This window comes from Lacerta agilis, chromosome 3 (assembly GCF_009819535.1).
Source record: "Lacerta agilis isolate rLacAgi1 chromosome 3, rLacAgi1.pri, whole genome shotgun sequence".
Lineage (NCBI taxonomy): Eukaryota > Metazoa > Chordata > Lepidosauria > Squamata > Lacertidae > Lacerta > Lacerta agilis.
Window position 1 is genome coordinate 79529667 of NC_046314.1, and position 18086 is coordinate 79547752.

At 41.8% G+C, this 18086-nt stretch overlaps 2 protein-coding genes across 3 annotated transcripts in view; one reads left to right on the forward strand and one right to left on the reverse strand.

The window, feature by feature from the left end:
* The window catches only part of HEATR5B (HEAT repeat containing 5B), a 43993-nt gene extending 34985 nt beyond the window's left edge, over positions 1–9008 (reverse strand). Inside the window, exons 1-7 of the mRNA XM_033144459.1 lie at positions 8857–9008; positions 5615–5781; positions 4894–5105; positions 2749–2857; positions 2096–2245; positions 1065–1236; positions 399–556 (exon numbers count right to left, since the gene is read on the reverse strand). Coding sequence (XP_033000350.1) covers positions 399–556; positions 1065–1236; positions 2096–2245; positions 2749–2857; positions 4894–5105; positions 5615–5740 — 927 coding nt within the window. The 5' untranslated portion in view covers positions 5741–5781; positions 8857–9008. The remainder of the gene's footprint in view (positions 1–398; positions 557–1064; positions 1237–2095; positions 2246–2748; positions 2858–4893; positions 5106–5614; positions 5782–8856) is intronic.
* A 20-nt stretch (positions 9009–9028) lies between these two features.
* On the forward strand, positions 9029–17670 carry GPATCH11 (G-patch domain containing 11). Of its 2 annotated transcripts, XM_033144460.1 has the most exons (9): positions 9029–9109; positions 10494–10578; positions 12716–12942; positions 14649–14690; positions 14779–14899; positions 15594–15684; positions 16213–16326; positions 17008–17089; positions 17561–17670. In XM_033144460.1, the coding sequence occupies exons 2-9, from the start codon at positions 10529–10531 to the stop codon at positions 17614–17616; spliced, it is 783 nt and encodes a 260-aa protein (XP_033000351.1). In that variant the 5' UTR covers positions 9029–9109; positions 10494–10528; the 3' UTR covers positions 17617–17670. The 2 variants fall into 2 exon arrangements, with proteins under 2 accessions (XP_033000351.1, XP_033000352.1); XM_033144461.1 differs by lacking the exon at positions 9029–9109 and having other exon boundaries at positions 12694–12942.
* The last annotated feature ends 416 nt before the right edge of the window (positions 17671–18086 follow it).

Below are 18086 nucleotides of genomic sequence, written 5' to 3' on the forward strand. Positions count from 1 at the left end.
TCCGGACTGCGGGAAAGCATCCAGAGCCTTCCCGCCTCCGATGGACGCTGGAGGCATGCAGGCACCAAGCCCCCGCTCCACCTCACTTACCTCCCCACTCTCTCCTCCCCGGACTCTCTGCTTGGCACCCTCCACTGCTTGGCGCCCTGGCTCGCCGCGCCACTACACCCAATGGTAAAGACGTCCCTGTACAGGTCTCACTTATTTATCAATGTGCTAAATCTATTCGTCTGATTGACTTATATGCCATGAAGAAACTGCACATTTGTGACATGCTTAGTCGACAGACATGAATATGAGAATGATCATTTTCTATAGAACAATAGCCATTTTAGCACTTGTCTTGGCAAAGATAACAATACTGTGAAAATTGTTGAAGAGTAAGAGAGCAAACACACCTGGGTAACTCCAACTCTCACTTCTCGATTGACAGAACCTCCTACTTTTAACATCTCGCCACCACTCTTTAAGAATCCAGATCCTCCTCTTAGAAAACCAGTGGCCATGAGTTCCAAAACTTCTTCCAGTGTAGCCCGCTTCACATTCTGGCGCATCACTTCAAGAAAAAAATAGTAATTTAATTTAATAGAATACTTTTAAATAATTGTTTGGACTCATATTACACCTGTGATTTTGGCAAGTAGCCTGTCTTGTTACAGAAACAAAGGCAACAAAAACTTAGTAGAGTTTCCAATCATTTAACATATGTAAAAGCCTTCAGATGATTACGAATGATTACATAACTCATTCACAAAGGGTTTCTATCTCAATGCTTTCCTTGTGTAGATTAATTGCTTTAACTCTGGCTAGCTGTAAAAATAGAGAAAACAACAATCTCCACAATATCATTCTAGAATAGAATAACAGAATCGTAGAGTTGGAAGGGATCTTGAGGATCATCTAGTCCAACTCCCTGCAATTCAGGAATCTCAATTTACGGTCCACCATCCAATTTGAAACCATATCAGACCCTGCCTAGATTTGCAAATAGTACACAAATATATCCAGCTTATTGCTGTGAAATTATAGAATAATAATTGCATAGGCAATTCAATATTTAATACCTGCTGCTTGCTTTGGTATCAGTGCTGTAGCCATAACTGTTCCCAAAAGTTTTGATACTGCAACTCGTACACCATAATTTGAGTTTTCCAGAGCCTTAAAACAAAGTGTTGCTACATTTTCCAGTTCTGCTGTCCACATAAATACAGCCTCATTTTGTAGTTCCAGTAGGCACTGGGGGGCAGGAGAAAGAACATACCAATAATTGTTTAATATTTCTAAAATGCTTACCCATCCACTCTGGGAATAGAGCCAGCACGATCATCACTGTCATTTATCCCACTTATGAGATGTGATTGGCATAATGACTTTTAAAAAACATTCAGAAAGGTTACACTGAAATATATCTTTACATTGGTGCTCATACAAAAACATTATTATGAGATATGGGATTGGAGAGTAATGCTGAATCACAGGATGCAAGCATCCAATTCCTGCCTACAAACACTTCAGTAGCATTTAATTTTCAGATGTATTGTGGGGGGAGGGGGCTGCCTCCTACCTCTCAGTTTAAAATCTGCCCCGCCCAAAAAATCTTGGCTCCAGAAAAAATAGAGAAACAGGCCACTTCTCTCTCTCCCTGCGTAAAATGTTACTGTAGTTTCAATGCTTTGAAGGGAGAAGAAAGCTACATTGTTGCTATAGTAGCATTCTCTCCTCAATAAGAGGAACAAGTCCTTCTTGCTACAATTCAGAATCCCATTACAAAGATTAATGCCAAATACTAAAAATTTCAGATGGGAACTGCTCTGTGGCAGCCCAAATGCTTTCAGAAGGCAATCTAGATAAGCTATCCACCAAACCCACATCCCAACTACACTGTGCACACTGGCTCTGTGACACATCCAGCGGTGATGATTGCAACAAGAGAAACAGTGTCAACCCCAGACACAATTATTATTATTATTATTATTATTATTATTATTATTATTATTAAATGTCAAAATACAACACACCTAGGAAAGACCAACAGAAGATTTAGTGAACATACAAACCCTGCATGTATATAAATTGCAAAAGACTACAAACCTACCTTTGCTACTGCACATCGCACAGCCATAGCTCTGTCTGTCAGGAGAGATCTCGCATTCTTATAAATATCACGGTGGCAAGAAGCTGCAGCACCACCCAGCCCACTTAGGACTTTCTGCAAACTCATTAATATTTCACTCCGGCCCTGTGACTACAAATTGCATAGGGATTTGAAAGGGAGAAAGAGAGAATGAAGCAGAAATAAGAAACAATTTGTTCTATGTCTTTATAATGTAACTACGAGAATTATCTAAAAAATGAGGGGCAAAGGGACATGGCTCATAATTCATATATGAAAGAGAGAGATACCACACAACTGGTGTCATGACGCATTTCTGAGGTATTTTTAAGGTCATTTGGCAAAAAATGACACTGACGACATGGGTTGCCATACGTCCAGGTTTTCCCAGACATTTTTGCCAATTACCGCCCGGACACTGCTTCGAACTGCAGTATTCCAGGTATGTCCTAGAAATTACAGGCGTATGGCCATCCTAATTAAACAAAGGGTATACAGATAAAAGACAGAATAGCCTTATATCACATTTTCCTAAGCCTTAATTGATGGTTTTAGTCTGTTACAAAATAGACTAACAAACTAAATATGGAAAAATATGATTTTGTGTTTTTTTTTACAACACCGCTTTCACTCACCTCAGCACTTTTCAGAGACTTTAGGAGATTGTTAACTGTTTCTGGAAAAGAGCTACCCAGCATTCTCCCCATTTTTTCATAAAATGCTCCAACACATGCCACTGCAGTGCTACAAAAAGGCAAAATCATCATTAGTATTTTTTCACTAGGTAACATGCAAGTAAATAGAAGCATCAAATCAAAACTTAAATATCTTCTGTCAGTTTTATGTGGTATGTATACTTTGTAAGGAAATCAGAGACTACAAACGTATATTTTGGCCAGATTTTAGAAATGAGAAGGTAAAAATTCACATGGATTAGCAATTAGGTGACAAGTAAAACAAATGCCAAGTTTAATTAAGTTTTCCAACTCTCGTGCTCATTAGGATTTTTCTCGCCCAAAGAATGACTAACATTTCTCACATATTTCAAAATAAATATAGCATGTTCACCAACTGTAGTTTGGAATATTTTAAGAGTATTTTATGAGAATAGAATGCAGTCTTCTCAGACTTTGCATGTCTGGTGCTAACAAACTAGTCTTGAAAGCATGGAATTTAATTCCAAATAACCTATAGTTCCTAGAAGATGCTCCTGAGAATTCCCTAAGTGATTTTCACAATGACTGGTAAAATTATGTCAAGTAATTGGTTGGCTCAGTTTCCTTCAAATTGCTTTGCAGTAATCACTTAGAAAAACTACAGTCTGGATTGCTGCATATAACTGTGTTCAATTAAGCTCTATTTTTGCTGTCCTCCTGCACAAAAGCCAAATCAAGAACAACTTCTTGTGATATTCCAGCTAGAAAACGTTTCCAATTCTTCTGTATACACAGGTATGTTTAGACTTAAGAAATACAATAAGCATGCTTATTCACATGGAAGAAAGCCTCTCCATCAGAGGCTGCACATAATAGATCCAGAATACAGCAGCACTCATCTGCATTGTAATCCTATGCACGTTTGCCTGCCTGCCTTGGGCTTGCTGATTGAAAGGTCAGCAGTTCAAATCCCTGTGACGGGGTGAGCTCCCGTTGCTCGGTCCCAGCTCCTGCCAACCTACCAGCTCGAAAGCACGTCAAAGTGCAAGTGGATAAATAGGTACCACTTCAGTGGGAAGGTAAATGCCATTTCCGTGTGCTGCTCTGGTTTCGCCAGAAGCAGCTTAGTCATGCTGGCCACATGACCCGGAAAAACTGTCTGCAGACAAACGTCGGCTCCCTCGGCCAGTAAAGCAAGATGAGTGCCGCAACCCCAGAGTCGTTCACGACTGGACTTAACTGTCAGGGGTCCTTTACCTTTTTTAAACCCCAATAGGACTTACTTCTTAGTAAACATGCAAAACATTACACTATCAAGTCCTGCCTGTTACCAGCACAGTGATTTGACAAAACTAAACAGAGCTCTTTTAGAAGTGGGCAATATATTCAGAGATTTACAGGCCCAGTGAATTTATTTATTTCCAAGTACATTAGACATTTATAGAATTGTTTCATCGTCCCTCCTCCTGCAATAATACAGTGGTACCTCCGGTTATGAACTTAATGCATTCCGGAGGTCCGTTCTTAACACAAAACCATTCTTAACATGAGGTGCAGTTTTGCTGATGGAGCCTCCCGTTGCTGCCACACTGCCAGTGCGCAACTTCTGCTCACATCCCGGGGCAAAGATCGCAACTAGGAGCATCTACTTCCAGATTAGCGGAGCACGTTACCCAAAGCATTTGTAAGGGGGACGGTACAAAACCAGAGGTTCCACTGTAGTGTGGATGCTTAAAGACTAACGCTAATCCAATGAACACTTTCTTCCACTGATATCCTGCAGCATCTACATAATTCCACTTTAAATATTACTGCCCATCATCTAGGATGCTGAACTAAATGGTCTGATCTAGCAGGATCTTATATTCTCAGTTACCTTCCACCCTCAGTTGCATCATTCTTGTCACAACCAATATTGTGACAAAAAACAGTAGGAAATTGATTCCATTGTTACTTCAAGGCATCCATCATTTCTAAACAGGTATATTCCCCTGAGGGTTCTGTAAGCATGAATCACAAAAATCATTCAAATCTGCTCAGCTACTTCTTCAATGTTCTTAGAAATTAACAAGTTAACCGTCACATGCAACAACGTTCTTGCCCTGTATGTGATCTGTTACTTACAGTTTGGTTGGTAAGTAGGCTGATGTATCATCTTTACTTTTGATAATTTCATTACACTTATCAAGTGTCTGAAATACAGTAAAAGTATCTCCAATGCTATACAGAGCGGCAAGGTTTTTAGCAAGCAATTTCCGGGTGGGTGGCCCAGGAGAGCTGCTGATAAGACCAGTTAGCTGTTCAACAAGCTTTTTTTGTTTTTCTTTTACATCCGTCTGTTAACAAAACAAATTAAAAATTTATTTGCTCTGATTTTCACAATTCAACATTCAAATGCTTAATTCTTTCACATGATTGCTATTCAAGTATTTTTATTTCTGGGATGTTTTTGCTAGTAGAGCTATAACATTAACCACCCCTCATGAGTCATTTTATTTTTCAGTAAGATGTCCTGACATTCATGATATTTGGCCATTAATTTAATGAAGCTGGTACTGGCCTAATCCACTGGCCCATTTGCCTAAATGCTTCTGGCATTTCTCTGAAACTACTGATACAAATTCACTTAAAACAAACTTGGAAAGGGAATTACAGCTCAGGACATAACATTAATCTCAAATTATGGGCAAATCAGATCTTTTAAATATACAAATTAGTGAACTACATAATAATGTCATGGCGTTAGACTGCAATCCCTTACACTGATCGGTGAGCAAGCCCCATGAAACTCAATGAAAAAGGACTACATAAAAACCAAAGACTGGTGGGAGGGGACATGGCATACCTTGTTAGCAGCTACTAGCACTTTGTCAAGAAACCGCAGCCATTCAAAGATAAAAACTGGTCGCTTTGCTTCTGTGATTTGAGCCAAAGCCTCTTCATTTAATAACAGACTGTGAGCAAGCTCCATGGCTGGCTAAAATCTGCTTTTGTTACAGGCGTATTTATTTCCTATTAAAAAACATAACATAGAACAATTATTATTATTATTTTCGTATTCCTAATGGCAGTTTACAAACAGCTCATTATTTACTTAATATTTGATTATATCCCAGATTGTGAAACACTTACATGAAGTATCTGCACTGATGTATTATTTCCTTAGTACCAGCAATGCACATTGCACTTTACAAACAACAGATCTGGCAGGTCTTTCACCAAGGGACTTACAACAGAGGAAGTTGAGGGAAGTGGTGGCAGGGATAAAAAGGGAGAGAATGTGCTCCTATTTAATTACACATTATTCAGCTTAGTTACCATAGAGTACTAGGACTAGATGTTGTTCCAATGGGCTGCCAGAGAATATGCATTTTGAGGAGGAAGTACAGAAGGTGGTCAAATGGAGGCATTCTGGCAGGCAGTTCAAGGCACTGAGAGCAGCAAGGAAGAAAAGATGCAAGGGTTTAAGAAGGGGTATCACAGGGTCAGAGTGAATAATTTTGCCAGCAGAATGCTGCATGGATGAATGCAAGACAACAGAAGAGCCATGAAAAGAATGCAGTAGTCAACATAAGAGATGGCCAAGGCATGGACCAGAATTTTTGGTCATATTTTTGTAACATTGTAAAAGAAGAAATGATTTGGCAATGAAAAGGAGGGCAAGGGATAGAGAAAACCAAGGCTTCAAGCCTGATCAGTAGAGCAAAGTGATGTTATTAACGATTAAGAATGAAGGAGGAAGCAGATGGCTTGGGAGGAACCAAGTTCAGTCTTGAGGCCTAATGAGTTTGAAATAACAATGCAATACCTAGACAGAAATATCAAAGACACACTTAGAAATGCACTAGAACAGGCACAGGCAACCTCACCCTTCCAGATGTTTTGGGACTACAATTTCCATCATCCCTGACCACTGGGCCTGTTAGCTAGGGATCATGGGAGTTGTAGTCCCAAAACATCTGGAGGGCCAAGGTTGCCTGTGCCTGGACCAGAATGAAGGAAGTTCTTCTTAGGTAGAGTTGGGTGACATCAGTGCATAATACTGAAAGCCATGATATGTGATAATGTTACTCAGGGACATTGTATAGGGACAGAATAGCAGATAGCCAAATACAAGCAGACATCTGAGAAAACACTCAGAAACACCAAAATATCAACTAGATAGAAAGAGAGCCATCTGAAAACAAAATCAAGGAGATCTAGGACATAAAGCAAAGTGAAACAAGTAGGAGAAAGTGATCTACTGTACCTAGATATCAAAAAGGAGGAGAACTGAATTTGGTGATGAGGCAAAAGCAGTGACATGCAGCTGGCAGACTGGAAGGGGGCCAGTAACAGAGTTGGAAAAAAGGAAGTTTAGCTCATGAAAGTAAGCAGGAGTTTGATGAAAAGGGGAGGGGGGGGAACTGTACAGTAGTCAGACCTAGAAAAGGGATCAAGAGTTGGTTTGTTTAATAAGGAAAACAATGGTGCATGTGAATGCTGAAGAGAGGAAGAAAAAGATAGGATAACATAATGAGTGATAATGACAGCAGATATTGCAGTTAGGAGGGCACAGGATCAAGGGTAAACTCTCTTCTTCTCTTTGGCGATCACTCGTTGCCAAGTAAGAATGTCTTAATTAAAGATAATAGGGTAGTCAACTCATCAAGTGCAATGGAGGGGAAAGTGTCAGAGAGAGAGAGCACACTGCCAGGCTAGTAATAATGATTATGGAACCTCTATTTTGCAGTCCTGTATTCATTTACCTTGGAGTTAAGTCCTATTGAACTCAATGGGATTTACTTCTCAGTTGACCTAGAACTGTACTGTAATTTGGAATTTCTGTCATTCAGAAGGGCAGTGAAGTATTATCTCAAGGGTGTGGAAAGCACATTTACTGTCTGATTCACTTGCTCTGAGGTGATATGCCAGGAAAGTCACACATAGATAGGAATATTAAGACTACTGTATGTTTTAAGAGTGCCAATACTTGTAGGAGCTGCCATGTTATGAGATTCCTGTACAATCCTGTCCTCTGCTACTGTTATAAGCAAAATTTTATTCAGACAAGAGTGAAACCAGAGTTTGTGATCTGATTCCCCTGCTGAATTTATTTAAAATATTCTCAACAGAAACTTCCAAGTCAAATAACAAACATAATATCAAATATCAATTTACATACAGTATACAAAAAGATAGGAACAAAAAACCATGGAAGTAAAAGCGAAGGGCAGGGAGAATAACAGCAAGGCAATGAAGGTGGAATTAAACCATCAAGCATCAAAACTGTAGGAAAGAAATTGCCTGTCGCCAGGTGCTTAAAAGCTAGGAGGAGTAAGTGCCAGTTAAATGTCTCCCGGGAGAGGATTCCACTGCCAGGAGTACTGCCGCTGAAAAGGCTCTATTGCACATCGCTTCCCACCTCATAAGGACAGGGTGAGATATGAATGGGACATAATACTAAACTGAGAACTGCACCACTGGAATCAGCGAAAGAGAGGCCAGAGTATCTGCAGCTGCCTGCTGCGTGCAAGAGCGAGCAGCAGCCCCATGCTTGCTGCTGCGTAAACGGTGTGAAACTGCTGTAGCTCCTGGGGATGCCCCCAAGCGCTTTAAAGCCCCGCTCAGTTCCCGAGGGAGAGCCATAAATAAGCTCGTGTGCTTTGCTTTGCATGCAGAAGGTGCGACTTCCCAAACCGCCCCCCCCCCCAGTAGTAAGAGATCCCCGAGGGGCCATTGCCAGTCAGAGGAAAGGGCAGTTTCGGATATCCAGTCCCAAGGCCTGCTGCCACCCTGGTGTCAAGGGCAGCCACAGCGATAAGGAAACCCGCCGCCACTCAAAACTCCTTGCTCGCCCCTCTCGAAAGCGCCTGCCTTCCCTAAAGGCCGAAGCACCCCGCCGCGAAAGCAGCGCACCACCTTAACTTGACCCCGTTGCCCACCCGTAGGAGCCACCGTTGTTCGTTCCCTCCTCCTCCTCACAGGGACCCAGTTAAAGTGCCCCCCCTCACGCCACCCAACCGCCACCTCTGCATATTGGCCCTGCTGCGGCTCTTCTCCCCCGCCCCCCCCCCCACAAGTATGTCCTTCGTCTCCCAGACGCACCTCTTCCGACAGTTCACGGTACCGCAGACCACTGCGACGTTTGACAGAGAGGGGCAAGCACCTGACGTCGCCATGGCGCACCGCTCAGTAACCGAATCCCTCTCTCCCCACCAGCTGAGGAAGCGCCGGCTGCCGCGCAAGCGCATTCCATACCCGGAAGCTGGCCGGTACGCATGCGCACCTGCGCAGTTGCCGAGAGACTGGAACGCAAGGGAGCAAGACTTTGGTGGGTGGAAGAGGCACGCGGAGGCTGGTAGGGAATAATGATAAAGAGCTGAGGGTGTACTGATTGAGCGTTGCTGGCGAATGTTGGGGTGCTTGCGTCAGGCTATGGGCAGCTGCTAGCCATGGGGTTTCTGCATTGGGGGTGGGGGGGGGGGGTTGGACTAGATGACCCGAAGGCTCCCTTGCAATTCTGTGATGCTAGGGTGGCTGTATTCCACGATCAAATGCAGCGTGTTTCTGAATACTAGTTGCTGGGCGGACGGCAGGGAGAGAGGGCTATTCTCCACACCACTATATATGTGTGTGTGTGTGTGTGTGTGTGTGTGTGTGTGTGTGTTTGTGTATTTGCAGCACAGAGGATACGACTTCATGTATCCGATGAAGTGGACTGTAGTTCACGAAAGCTGATGCTGTTAATAATAACACCTGTGTAGGTGCAGCGGGTGTAATTGCACTTGTTTGTTATTGTAGTAGCTATTCTTTTTTTCTTTTTTTGTATATTGTAAGCCACCCTGTGATCTCTGGATGAAGGGCAGTATAGAAATTTAAGAATTAATAATAATAATAATAATAATGCATTAGTCCTTAAGCAAGATTGTTCTGTTATTTTACTATGCACAGCAGGATGTTAGGCTAGATAGACCTTTCATCTGATTCGACAGGGCTCTTATTACATTCAGTTGATATGGGAAGACTGGGATAATAATGAGGGGCTGTGTTTAATATCTAAAATGTATGACACCTCTTCCTTGCTAATGTGGATTCTTAGCTGGAAGCAAGTCCTCTTGAATCCAGTGGGACTTGCTCACTTGCTAGATAAAAACAGAATTGTGCTGTATGTGCCAGGCTACAATCCCACTTAGGTACAGTATAAGGCTTTTGGGGTGAGCAGCCTGATTGGCATGATGTTGTTGAGCATCAGTCATAATAAATTTTCTAGCATTTATGGTGCCACAAGGCTATTTGTTGCTTTTGCTTTTCAGTTGTTTCTAGGTGGGATTTCATCTATCTGAGCCACCACATTAATCTAAAGGTTCAGTGCCCCTAAAGTTCGCTCTCTTTCGAGGAACACTGAATGAAATTATTATTATTATTATTATTATTATTATTATTTATACCATGCCCATCTGGCTGGGTTTCCCCAGCCATTCTGGGCGGCTTACAGCTTACTGTTCCTCCCACCAGAGCACTCTGAAAATTGTGGCAACTATTAGCTGTAACCAAGTCACAGTTTGTTTTTGTTAATTTGTATTTTATAATGATGTTTTTAATTGTTGTAAGTCTCCCAAGCTGGGAGAAAGTTGGGATATAAATACTGTACATGAAATAATACTAATATTTTTTCCCAAAAATCAGTGAAAACTTTAGCTATTTTCATTGCATTCTAAAAGCTAGGAAAATATTGTTTATAGGCAAGAGGGCTGCAAGTGGAGTATTAATACCAATCATGGGTGATGAAGAAGATGACTACATGTCTGATTCCTTTATTAATGTTAAGTAAGTGCAATGTTTTTCTAAACTTATCAGACTTGTTAGTGCATAATACATACACTAATAATTGAAGCTATTTGTGGTATTTCAGATACAGAAATTTTCAATTATTTTTTTGAGTAAGAGGTCTGGCTAAAATGCTTCAAGTTGATATCACCTAGAAGAGGGTTCTTCATCCTTGAGTCCCCTTTTGTTGTTGGACTATAGCTGGCCAGGGATGATAGGAGTTGTAGTCCAACAACATCTGGGGACCCAGGTCTTGCACTCTCAGTCCACATGCAAACGTTGTTCTGACTTTTGTCAGTTCCTTTAGCACATCATTGTAAGTAAGTGAATTTTTATTTATACCCCACCTTCCCCAGCCAAGACCGGGCTCAGGACGGCTAACATCAAATATCAAATACATTCAAACACAATCAAACAATTGATTAAAATACAGCTTAAAAATTTGAATCAGGATAAAATTAAATGACTGCCTACAAATTACAACCATAGGGGTCAGAAACCTCAAGTGTTCATCAGAGCTAGCTATCCATGTTGGTCCCACATGAGCCAATAAAAGGGCCAAAGAGGTAACTTACAGAGTCCCATAGAGGGGGGTCAGATTGGACCCAGACCGAAGGCCAGGCGGAACAGCTCCATCTTGCATGGACTAACTGTCCTGACTGCTCCACTCTTAACAACTTTTCCACCAGTCCTTTCTTTGGGGCAAGAAGAATGTTAATTTATTGTGTAGTCCCCTTTTCTGCTCCAAGAACACTTAGCACAGAAGTAGTTTACATTTCACTTATCCATTTCTGAATTGGATGTACGGTATCTTTTTTTTTTTTTTAAGCCAGAGAAAAGGACTTTTCAAGAGGCACAGTGGCTGCATATGTGTGATCATCCAAAACCTTATAAGAATAAACCAAGTGCCATCGCTTTGTACTCTCTGGCTGCATACTGGCTGAGGTGTGAAGATCCTGGCTTGCTTTAAGCCAGAGCTTCCTAGTTCTGGTGTATCAGAAACTCTGGCTTACTGCAACCCAGGCTCTTTGTGCTCAAGGAAGGATCATCAGGTGGAGCAGTGGAATGATGCATGGCCATGATGCTTGTCTACAGCTTCATAAACCATGGTTTGTGAAGCCTTGGATGATTGATCAAACATGACCAGTGACATTTGGGACAGAAAGCTGAACTGTGCACCCTTCCTCTTGCCACTTCAGAGCTATCCAATTCCTGAGTTACAGCTCCAGTTTGGCACCCTCATATAATGTAGGATACCTGCTTCTGTGCCACAGTGACTGAACTCAAATGATTCTAGCCCAGCTACATGGCTTTAAGTGGTTGAGGAGTATGTTTAAGTGGCCCATGAAACTGTCATAGGAATTGCTTATTCCTAAATCCAGGAAAATGAACTTGAACTGGAGGGCAGAATAGATTCAGACTGCTACCTAACCCATCTTAAGCCCATCCCTGCATAGACTAGCTCTTTGACTACACTCTTTCTCAACACGAACTGCTTTCCCCACAGTCCTTTCTTGTAGACAATGAACTAGTAAGCCTCTAATAGTCTCCTTCAATAAGACCTAGCACAGAAGTAGCTGCCTCTAGAACAGGTATGGGAACATTTGACCCTCTAGATGTTGCTGAACTACAACTCCCATCATCTCTGACCATTGGGCATGCTTGCTGGGTCTGATGGGAGTTGTAGTTCAGCAACATCTGGAGGGCCAAAAGCTTCCCACACTTATTCCAGGATATATTACTGTGGATTACAACTCCCTACTTATTCAACCTATCGTAGGTTTTCCCTTCAATTTCCTTGCCTTGCCTTTCATATAGCAGTGTGTTCTGTGAGCATAGTACAGCAACAGAAATACCACTGTGTGGTGATTTTATCATACCATGTAATCTATCCTTGTTCCATTTCAGCAGAAGAAAAGAGAAATATATTCTTCTTGCAAGAATGATAATTACAATAGAAACTGGTGGTATTCTGTTTGGAAACTGTATTAACCCTGCAATCTATGTACACTTACCTGGAAGTGAGCCCCATAAAACATTGAGGAATGTTGCAGTGGTTCACTGAAAAGGCTCTTAAAACTATATTTATTTCTCTCTGTAATTGCTATATAATAGTTTGATATTTGGACTTGTTCAGCCAGGACATCAGACCAGGCATGCCAATGCTGAGGCGTACAAAGGAAGTGTTTAAGAAAGAAGAAAAACAAAAGGAAGCTAACGAGAGAAGTAGGCAAAAGAGTATAAAAGAGCAGGAGAAAGAACAACGTGATACTGTTTTAAACATTGCTTTGGGAAACGAGAATAAAGGCTTTGCTATGCTTCAGAAGATGGGTTATAAAAGTGGTCAACCTCTCGGCAAAAGTGGTGAGTTTCTCAGCTTCCTTTTTTCAGAATAAGACTGTATCATGGTATTGTTGTTTTATTATTAATTTATATACCTATTAATGCCAAAATAGGCTTCGAAGTGGTTTAGAAGTATAAAAACCAATGACACAAGCATTAAAATATTAAAATATAAAATTAAAATACACAAACAATCCAATTAAAACAGAAGACCTGGGTTGAGAGATCATGGGAATGTCTGTGTGATGGACCTGGGTGATTTTTCAATACATATCGTTCAGTTTTTGCTTGCCGCAGCAACCAATCACACGCCCAATCGCCGCTGCCAATCTCCTGCTGGCTGCTGCCACCAATCGCCCGTCCCCCCCTCTGCTATCCGTGTATAAGACGACCCACAATTTTTGCCTATTATTTCTAAGGAAAAGATAGCATCTTATATACGGAAAAATATGGTGCTTCTATTTTGCAGCAAGCCCCGGCTCAGCAGGCCAGTGTGACAGACCAGTAGGCGTGATTTACAGAGATGCTGGCTTGGGGCTTCTTGCTGGGATCCCCCTTTCCCCTTCCTTACCTCCATGAAAGAAGAAACGGGGGTTGTTTTCAGAGTAAGAACAAAAAATGTTGCCCTGTTATTTAACTCTTTTTCTTTCCGTCTCTCCTTCTGCCTGTGTGTGTGTTTGTGTGTGTGTGTGTATGTATATGAGTGCCCTGATGCCCTTACTACCTGTCTGAGACTTTGATGGAGCCCCTTTCAAAGGGTAAAAGAAAGAACAAAAAAGTTGCTGTGTAAGACATTGTTGGTTTGCCCTAAATATGTTCTCTCATATAAAAAAGGAAGTAGTAGTAGTAGTAATAATAATAATGATAATAATAATAATAATAATAATTAATTAATAATAATAATTTAAAGGATGCTGTCTCATTGATTGATTGCCCTTCTTCCTTCCCTTTGATAAAAAGGGAGAGGGTGGTGGTATAACAACCACCACCACCACCTCAGATTCACACACAAATCAGCAGCCCTGGGTCTGCTGGCCAGTGGTTGGGCCAGAACATTATTCCCTTCAGTTCTGCAGTCCCAGGCCCAGCTAGCAGTTGGCACAGAGTGTTCTTTCAGGAAGGGAGGAAGAAGCAATCTCCCTGGAGCTGCTTGTTCTCTGCCTGGTGGTTGGACCCGGCTGGTCTTCCCCTTGCCCTGGTCTTCCCCTTGCCCTGATACTTTCCCTGAGAGACAGGGAGTGCTAATTAACAGAATGTCAAAGCAAAATAAAAATCTTCAAATAGTAACATAAATTTATTGTGAGGTTAGAGCCAGTATAACTTACATATTGAGGGGAATTATTCTACATTATTGTAGAATCATATAATTGTTATTTTTTCAAGTTATGGTGAAGGCCTGTTATCTGTGCAGTAAATTTCATTTCTCCGGTAGATAATGTTTGAAATGATGCACGCACATGAAAGATACAGAGAACCTGTGCAAAACAATACTTGGAGTGTGGACTTTGACCAGGTTAGACTCAAATCTCTGTTCAGACGACAAGTAGATAGCCTAAGGTGTGTCATTAATTCACGGTCTGATCCACTTCACAGGGTTTGTTGTAAAGATAATGTGAGAACCCCATTACAAGCCACTCTGAGCTCCTGTGACAAAAGGAACACAAATGTGTCTAATAGCAATGATCATGTGTGTTTTTATCAACCGTGACTGCTCTTGTTTTCTGCAGGAAAGGGGATTGTCGAGCCTATTCCTCTGAACATTACCACAGGTTTGTGTCCATTCTCTCCTTTTTAATGTTTTAAAGTTCAAACACGGTGCCTCTTGATGTGTTAACTAGTGCTTTGAACTTGGAACAGGCAGAAGTGGGCTTGGCCATGAAGAAGTGAAGAAACGGAAAGCTGAAGAAAACCTGGAAAACTACAGGAGAAAAATGCATATGAGGAAACAAGCGGAGGCGCAGACAGCTGACCTCTTCAAGTAAATGTGCAAGGGCTTCGTTCCTTGTCTTCTCTTTGCAAATAAGGATTGTATTATTTATGGGAAGGATTGTGCCTTCATGGTAGAGCACTTGCTTGCATGCAGAAGGTCCCATGTTGAATCCTTGACCTCTGCAGATACAGCCAGGAAAGACTCTTTGTCTGAAACTCTGAAAATTGCTGCCAGTCAATTGAGGCCAACGACAGCCACGGTAGTTGTTTCTAGAACCATTGGCAATGCTGACTGGGGCTGATTGGAGTTGGGTGTCCACATCATCTGGAGAGCACTAGGTTGAGGAACAGTGCTGTGTGGCATTATCCTTCCCACAATGCATAAGAAACTGCCTCATACCAAATTAGGCTGCTACTCCATCAAATATCGCCATCAGGTATTGCCAGTATGAACTACACCAGGGGTAGTTAGCATAGTGTCCTCCACATGTTATTGGACTACAACTCCCACAAGCCCCAGCCAGCATGGTCAAAGGATGATAGGAGCTGCTTACAGTGATCTGGGTCCTATAAGGTGTGTGTAACATAGTATTTGGTATTGTAGCACTTCTAAACTGCCCATCGTACAACTACCACAATGGTGAACAAAACGAATTGATAAGACACATATAAACTATCAGTGTAATATCTCAACCAGTCCAAGTTATGTTTCATTGGTAGTCATGTTTCATTTTATTTTTAAGGTTGAGATTGAAGACCAAACAGGAGCAACTTCAAGTAAAACGAGACCTTGTGAAAAGTCAGAAAGCCTGTCAACAACTAGATATGCAGAAAGTAAGTTGAAATAAAAACTCCCCCCCAAATGTTTTTGTGCATTTGTAATCCAAAGACTTTGGATGGGTATCATTTACTGAAAGTAAAGTATGCATAACCTACCAGACCCAACTTTTTTACGAGCTTGTCTACCCACTCACGTCTTCGTAAGTCAAGTGTGGTGCATCAACAGGCTGAAAGCAAAAAGGAACCAACTCTCTTCTGGTTTACTTCCCTGCCTGGCTTCCTGTTTTTATTGTCTAAGAACTACATACAACTTAGACATGGTCCCCATCTTTTGCAGAAAATGTTTTACAGCTTCAGTGAATTGAAAATGCTAACATAACCTTTGCTATAATGCCTTGTGCTGCATTTTTATTTTTTCAGGTTTGAGTATGCAACACATTCTGAGACTGCTTCTATTAAGTTATTTTTTGAGCATTTTGCTTTTCCAGGTGTGCAAAGTTGCACCTTTTTCTCTTTCCAAATTGCCAAGAAATTGATGAGGTGGGGTATGTTGGTTGTTACTGCCAAACTTTTGCTTTCAAGGGCCTTGAATCCCCCAAAGAGATGTGGTTCTGGTTAAGGCCAGAGGAGGAAAAGGAAGATGACGTGGATGCAGAGGACGAAGAGGAGGAAGAAAAAGAGGAAGATGAATTCGACGTAAGTGTAGGGTTTAGATACCATTGTAAGCTGCATTGTGCTTCAATAATCTAAATCGGGGGTCGGCAAAAAAATCAGACCTTGTGGCAGGCCAGAGAAGCAGCACCGGGGGCGGGGAGGTGGAAGAAGAAGTGAGGGGGGCAAGTAGTCCTCCCCACCCCACAGCCCCAGCCACTGCACTTATCTTCCCGGGGCTGCCGCCGCCACTGCTGCTTCTGCTTCTCGTGGGTAGGCAGAGCAAGCTCGTACGCTCCGCTCTGTTGCCTCATAGGAGTACCAGGGCGGTGGCAGCAGAAAGATGAGCGGCACGAAAGGTCTGGCTCCGGAGAGGGGCTGCTTAAAATGGTGCTCAGCCAGCTCAGCCCAGCCCCCTTCCTCCTCTAGGCAGGGAGGGGAGAAGCCAGGAGGGAGGGAGGAGGCACCGCCACGGTGTGTGTGTGTGTGTGTGAGGGAGGGGGGAAATGGAATGGTGCGAGGGGGGGGAATGGCACAGCCCAAACGAGCAGTCCCCACACCTATCCATGGACAGCCCATGGGCCGAATCCTGAAAGCAGTTGGGCCTGATCCAGCCCGCAGGCCTTAGTTTGCCGACCCCTGAGCTAAATTAATAAGCTAAAATAATTTTAAAATTAATGCATAATCCATTTATGCTTAAAGGTGTATTTCATTTGTCAAACACAGGAATCAGAAAAGTTAATAATGTTGACAGCGTATCTAAGGGAAGAACACCTCTACTGCATTTGGTGTGGAACAACCTATGATGGTAAGAAAAATTCCAAGTATTAATATAGCTGAGCCCTCTTCTTTAGTTGGTCTGTTAATGTAAACTAACAGTATCTAATGCCTTGGCCAAAAGATGCATGAGTCACCTTTGCACAACGCAAGTCTTCATGTAATATAAACCTAAATTTGTTTCTTTAGGAACCTTGAAGCTTATTGTATTCCCAATTTTTTTCTTTTGAGTTGTTTGCAAGACGAAAAGGAATGATGCTCTTAATGTACTGTACTTGTGTTTGAGGAAGTTCATCATAAATGGACACACAACCCTCCCGCTCTTGATAACTGCAGGCCATATCTGCAATTAATTTCAACAACCTGTTTAGTATCACTGTGTATGGTTTGTTTGAGCTTTTCTTTATAATTCACAGCTCTCTCTCACCAAAAGGCTTAGTGTCTCAGTCCAGTGTGTTTTTCTTGTGACAACTGTATAATGCTCTTTTTTAAAATGTTCCAGATAAAGAAGATTTATCCTCAAACTGTCCTGGAGACACTTTCGCAGACCATGAATAACTTTCCTAAAGTAAGAATAGTAAATGCTGCATGATCGATCCAGCATAAAGATATTGACTAATTCAGAAGACTGCATATATTTTTGTAGGGAAAAAGATTTTTGAAATGTATTTATGTATATATTGTAACACTTACAGGTGGGTAGCCGTGTTGGTCTGCCATAGTCAAAACAAAATCGAAAATTCTTTCTAGTAGCACCTTAGAGACCAACTGAGTTTGTTCCTGGTATGAGCTTTCGTGTGCATGCACACTTCTTCAGATACACTGAAACAGAAGTCACCAGATCCTTAAATATAGTGGGGGAGTGGGGAGGGGTATTACTCAGAAGGGTAGTGGGAATGGGTGATAGGCTGATAAGTGTGGAAAACCTGTTGACGATTCTAAACGGCTGCAATTAGTCTTGCAGGGAAAGGTAAGGGGTGAGATGGCTAAAGATAGCTTTGTTATGTATAATGAGATAAGAATCCAAT

Excerpts from the sequence above, each read along its gene's own strand:
- GPATCH11 (XM_033144460.1), top strand. The coding sequence starts at position 10,529 with ATGGGTGATGAAGAAGATGACTACATGTCTGATTCCTTTATTAATGTT. Across the intron at positions 10,579-12,715 it reads GATTCCTTTATTAATGTTAA|CCAGGACATCAGACCAGGCA; the intron begins GTAAGTGCAATG and ends GGACTTGTTCAG. Across the intron at positions 14,691-14,778 it reads TCCTCTGAACATTACCACAG|GCAGAAGTGGGCTTGGCCAT; the intron begins GTTTGTGTCCAT and ends AACTTGGAACAG.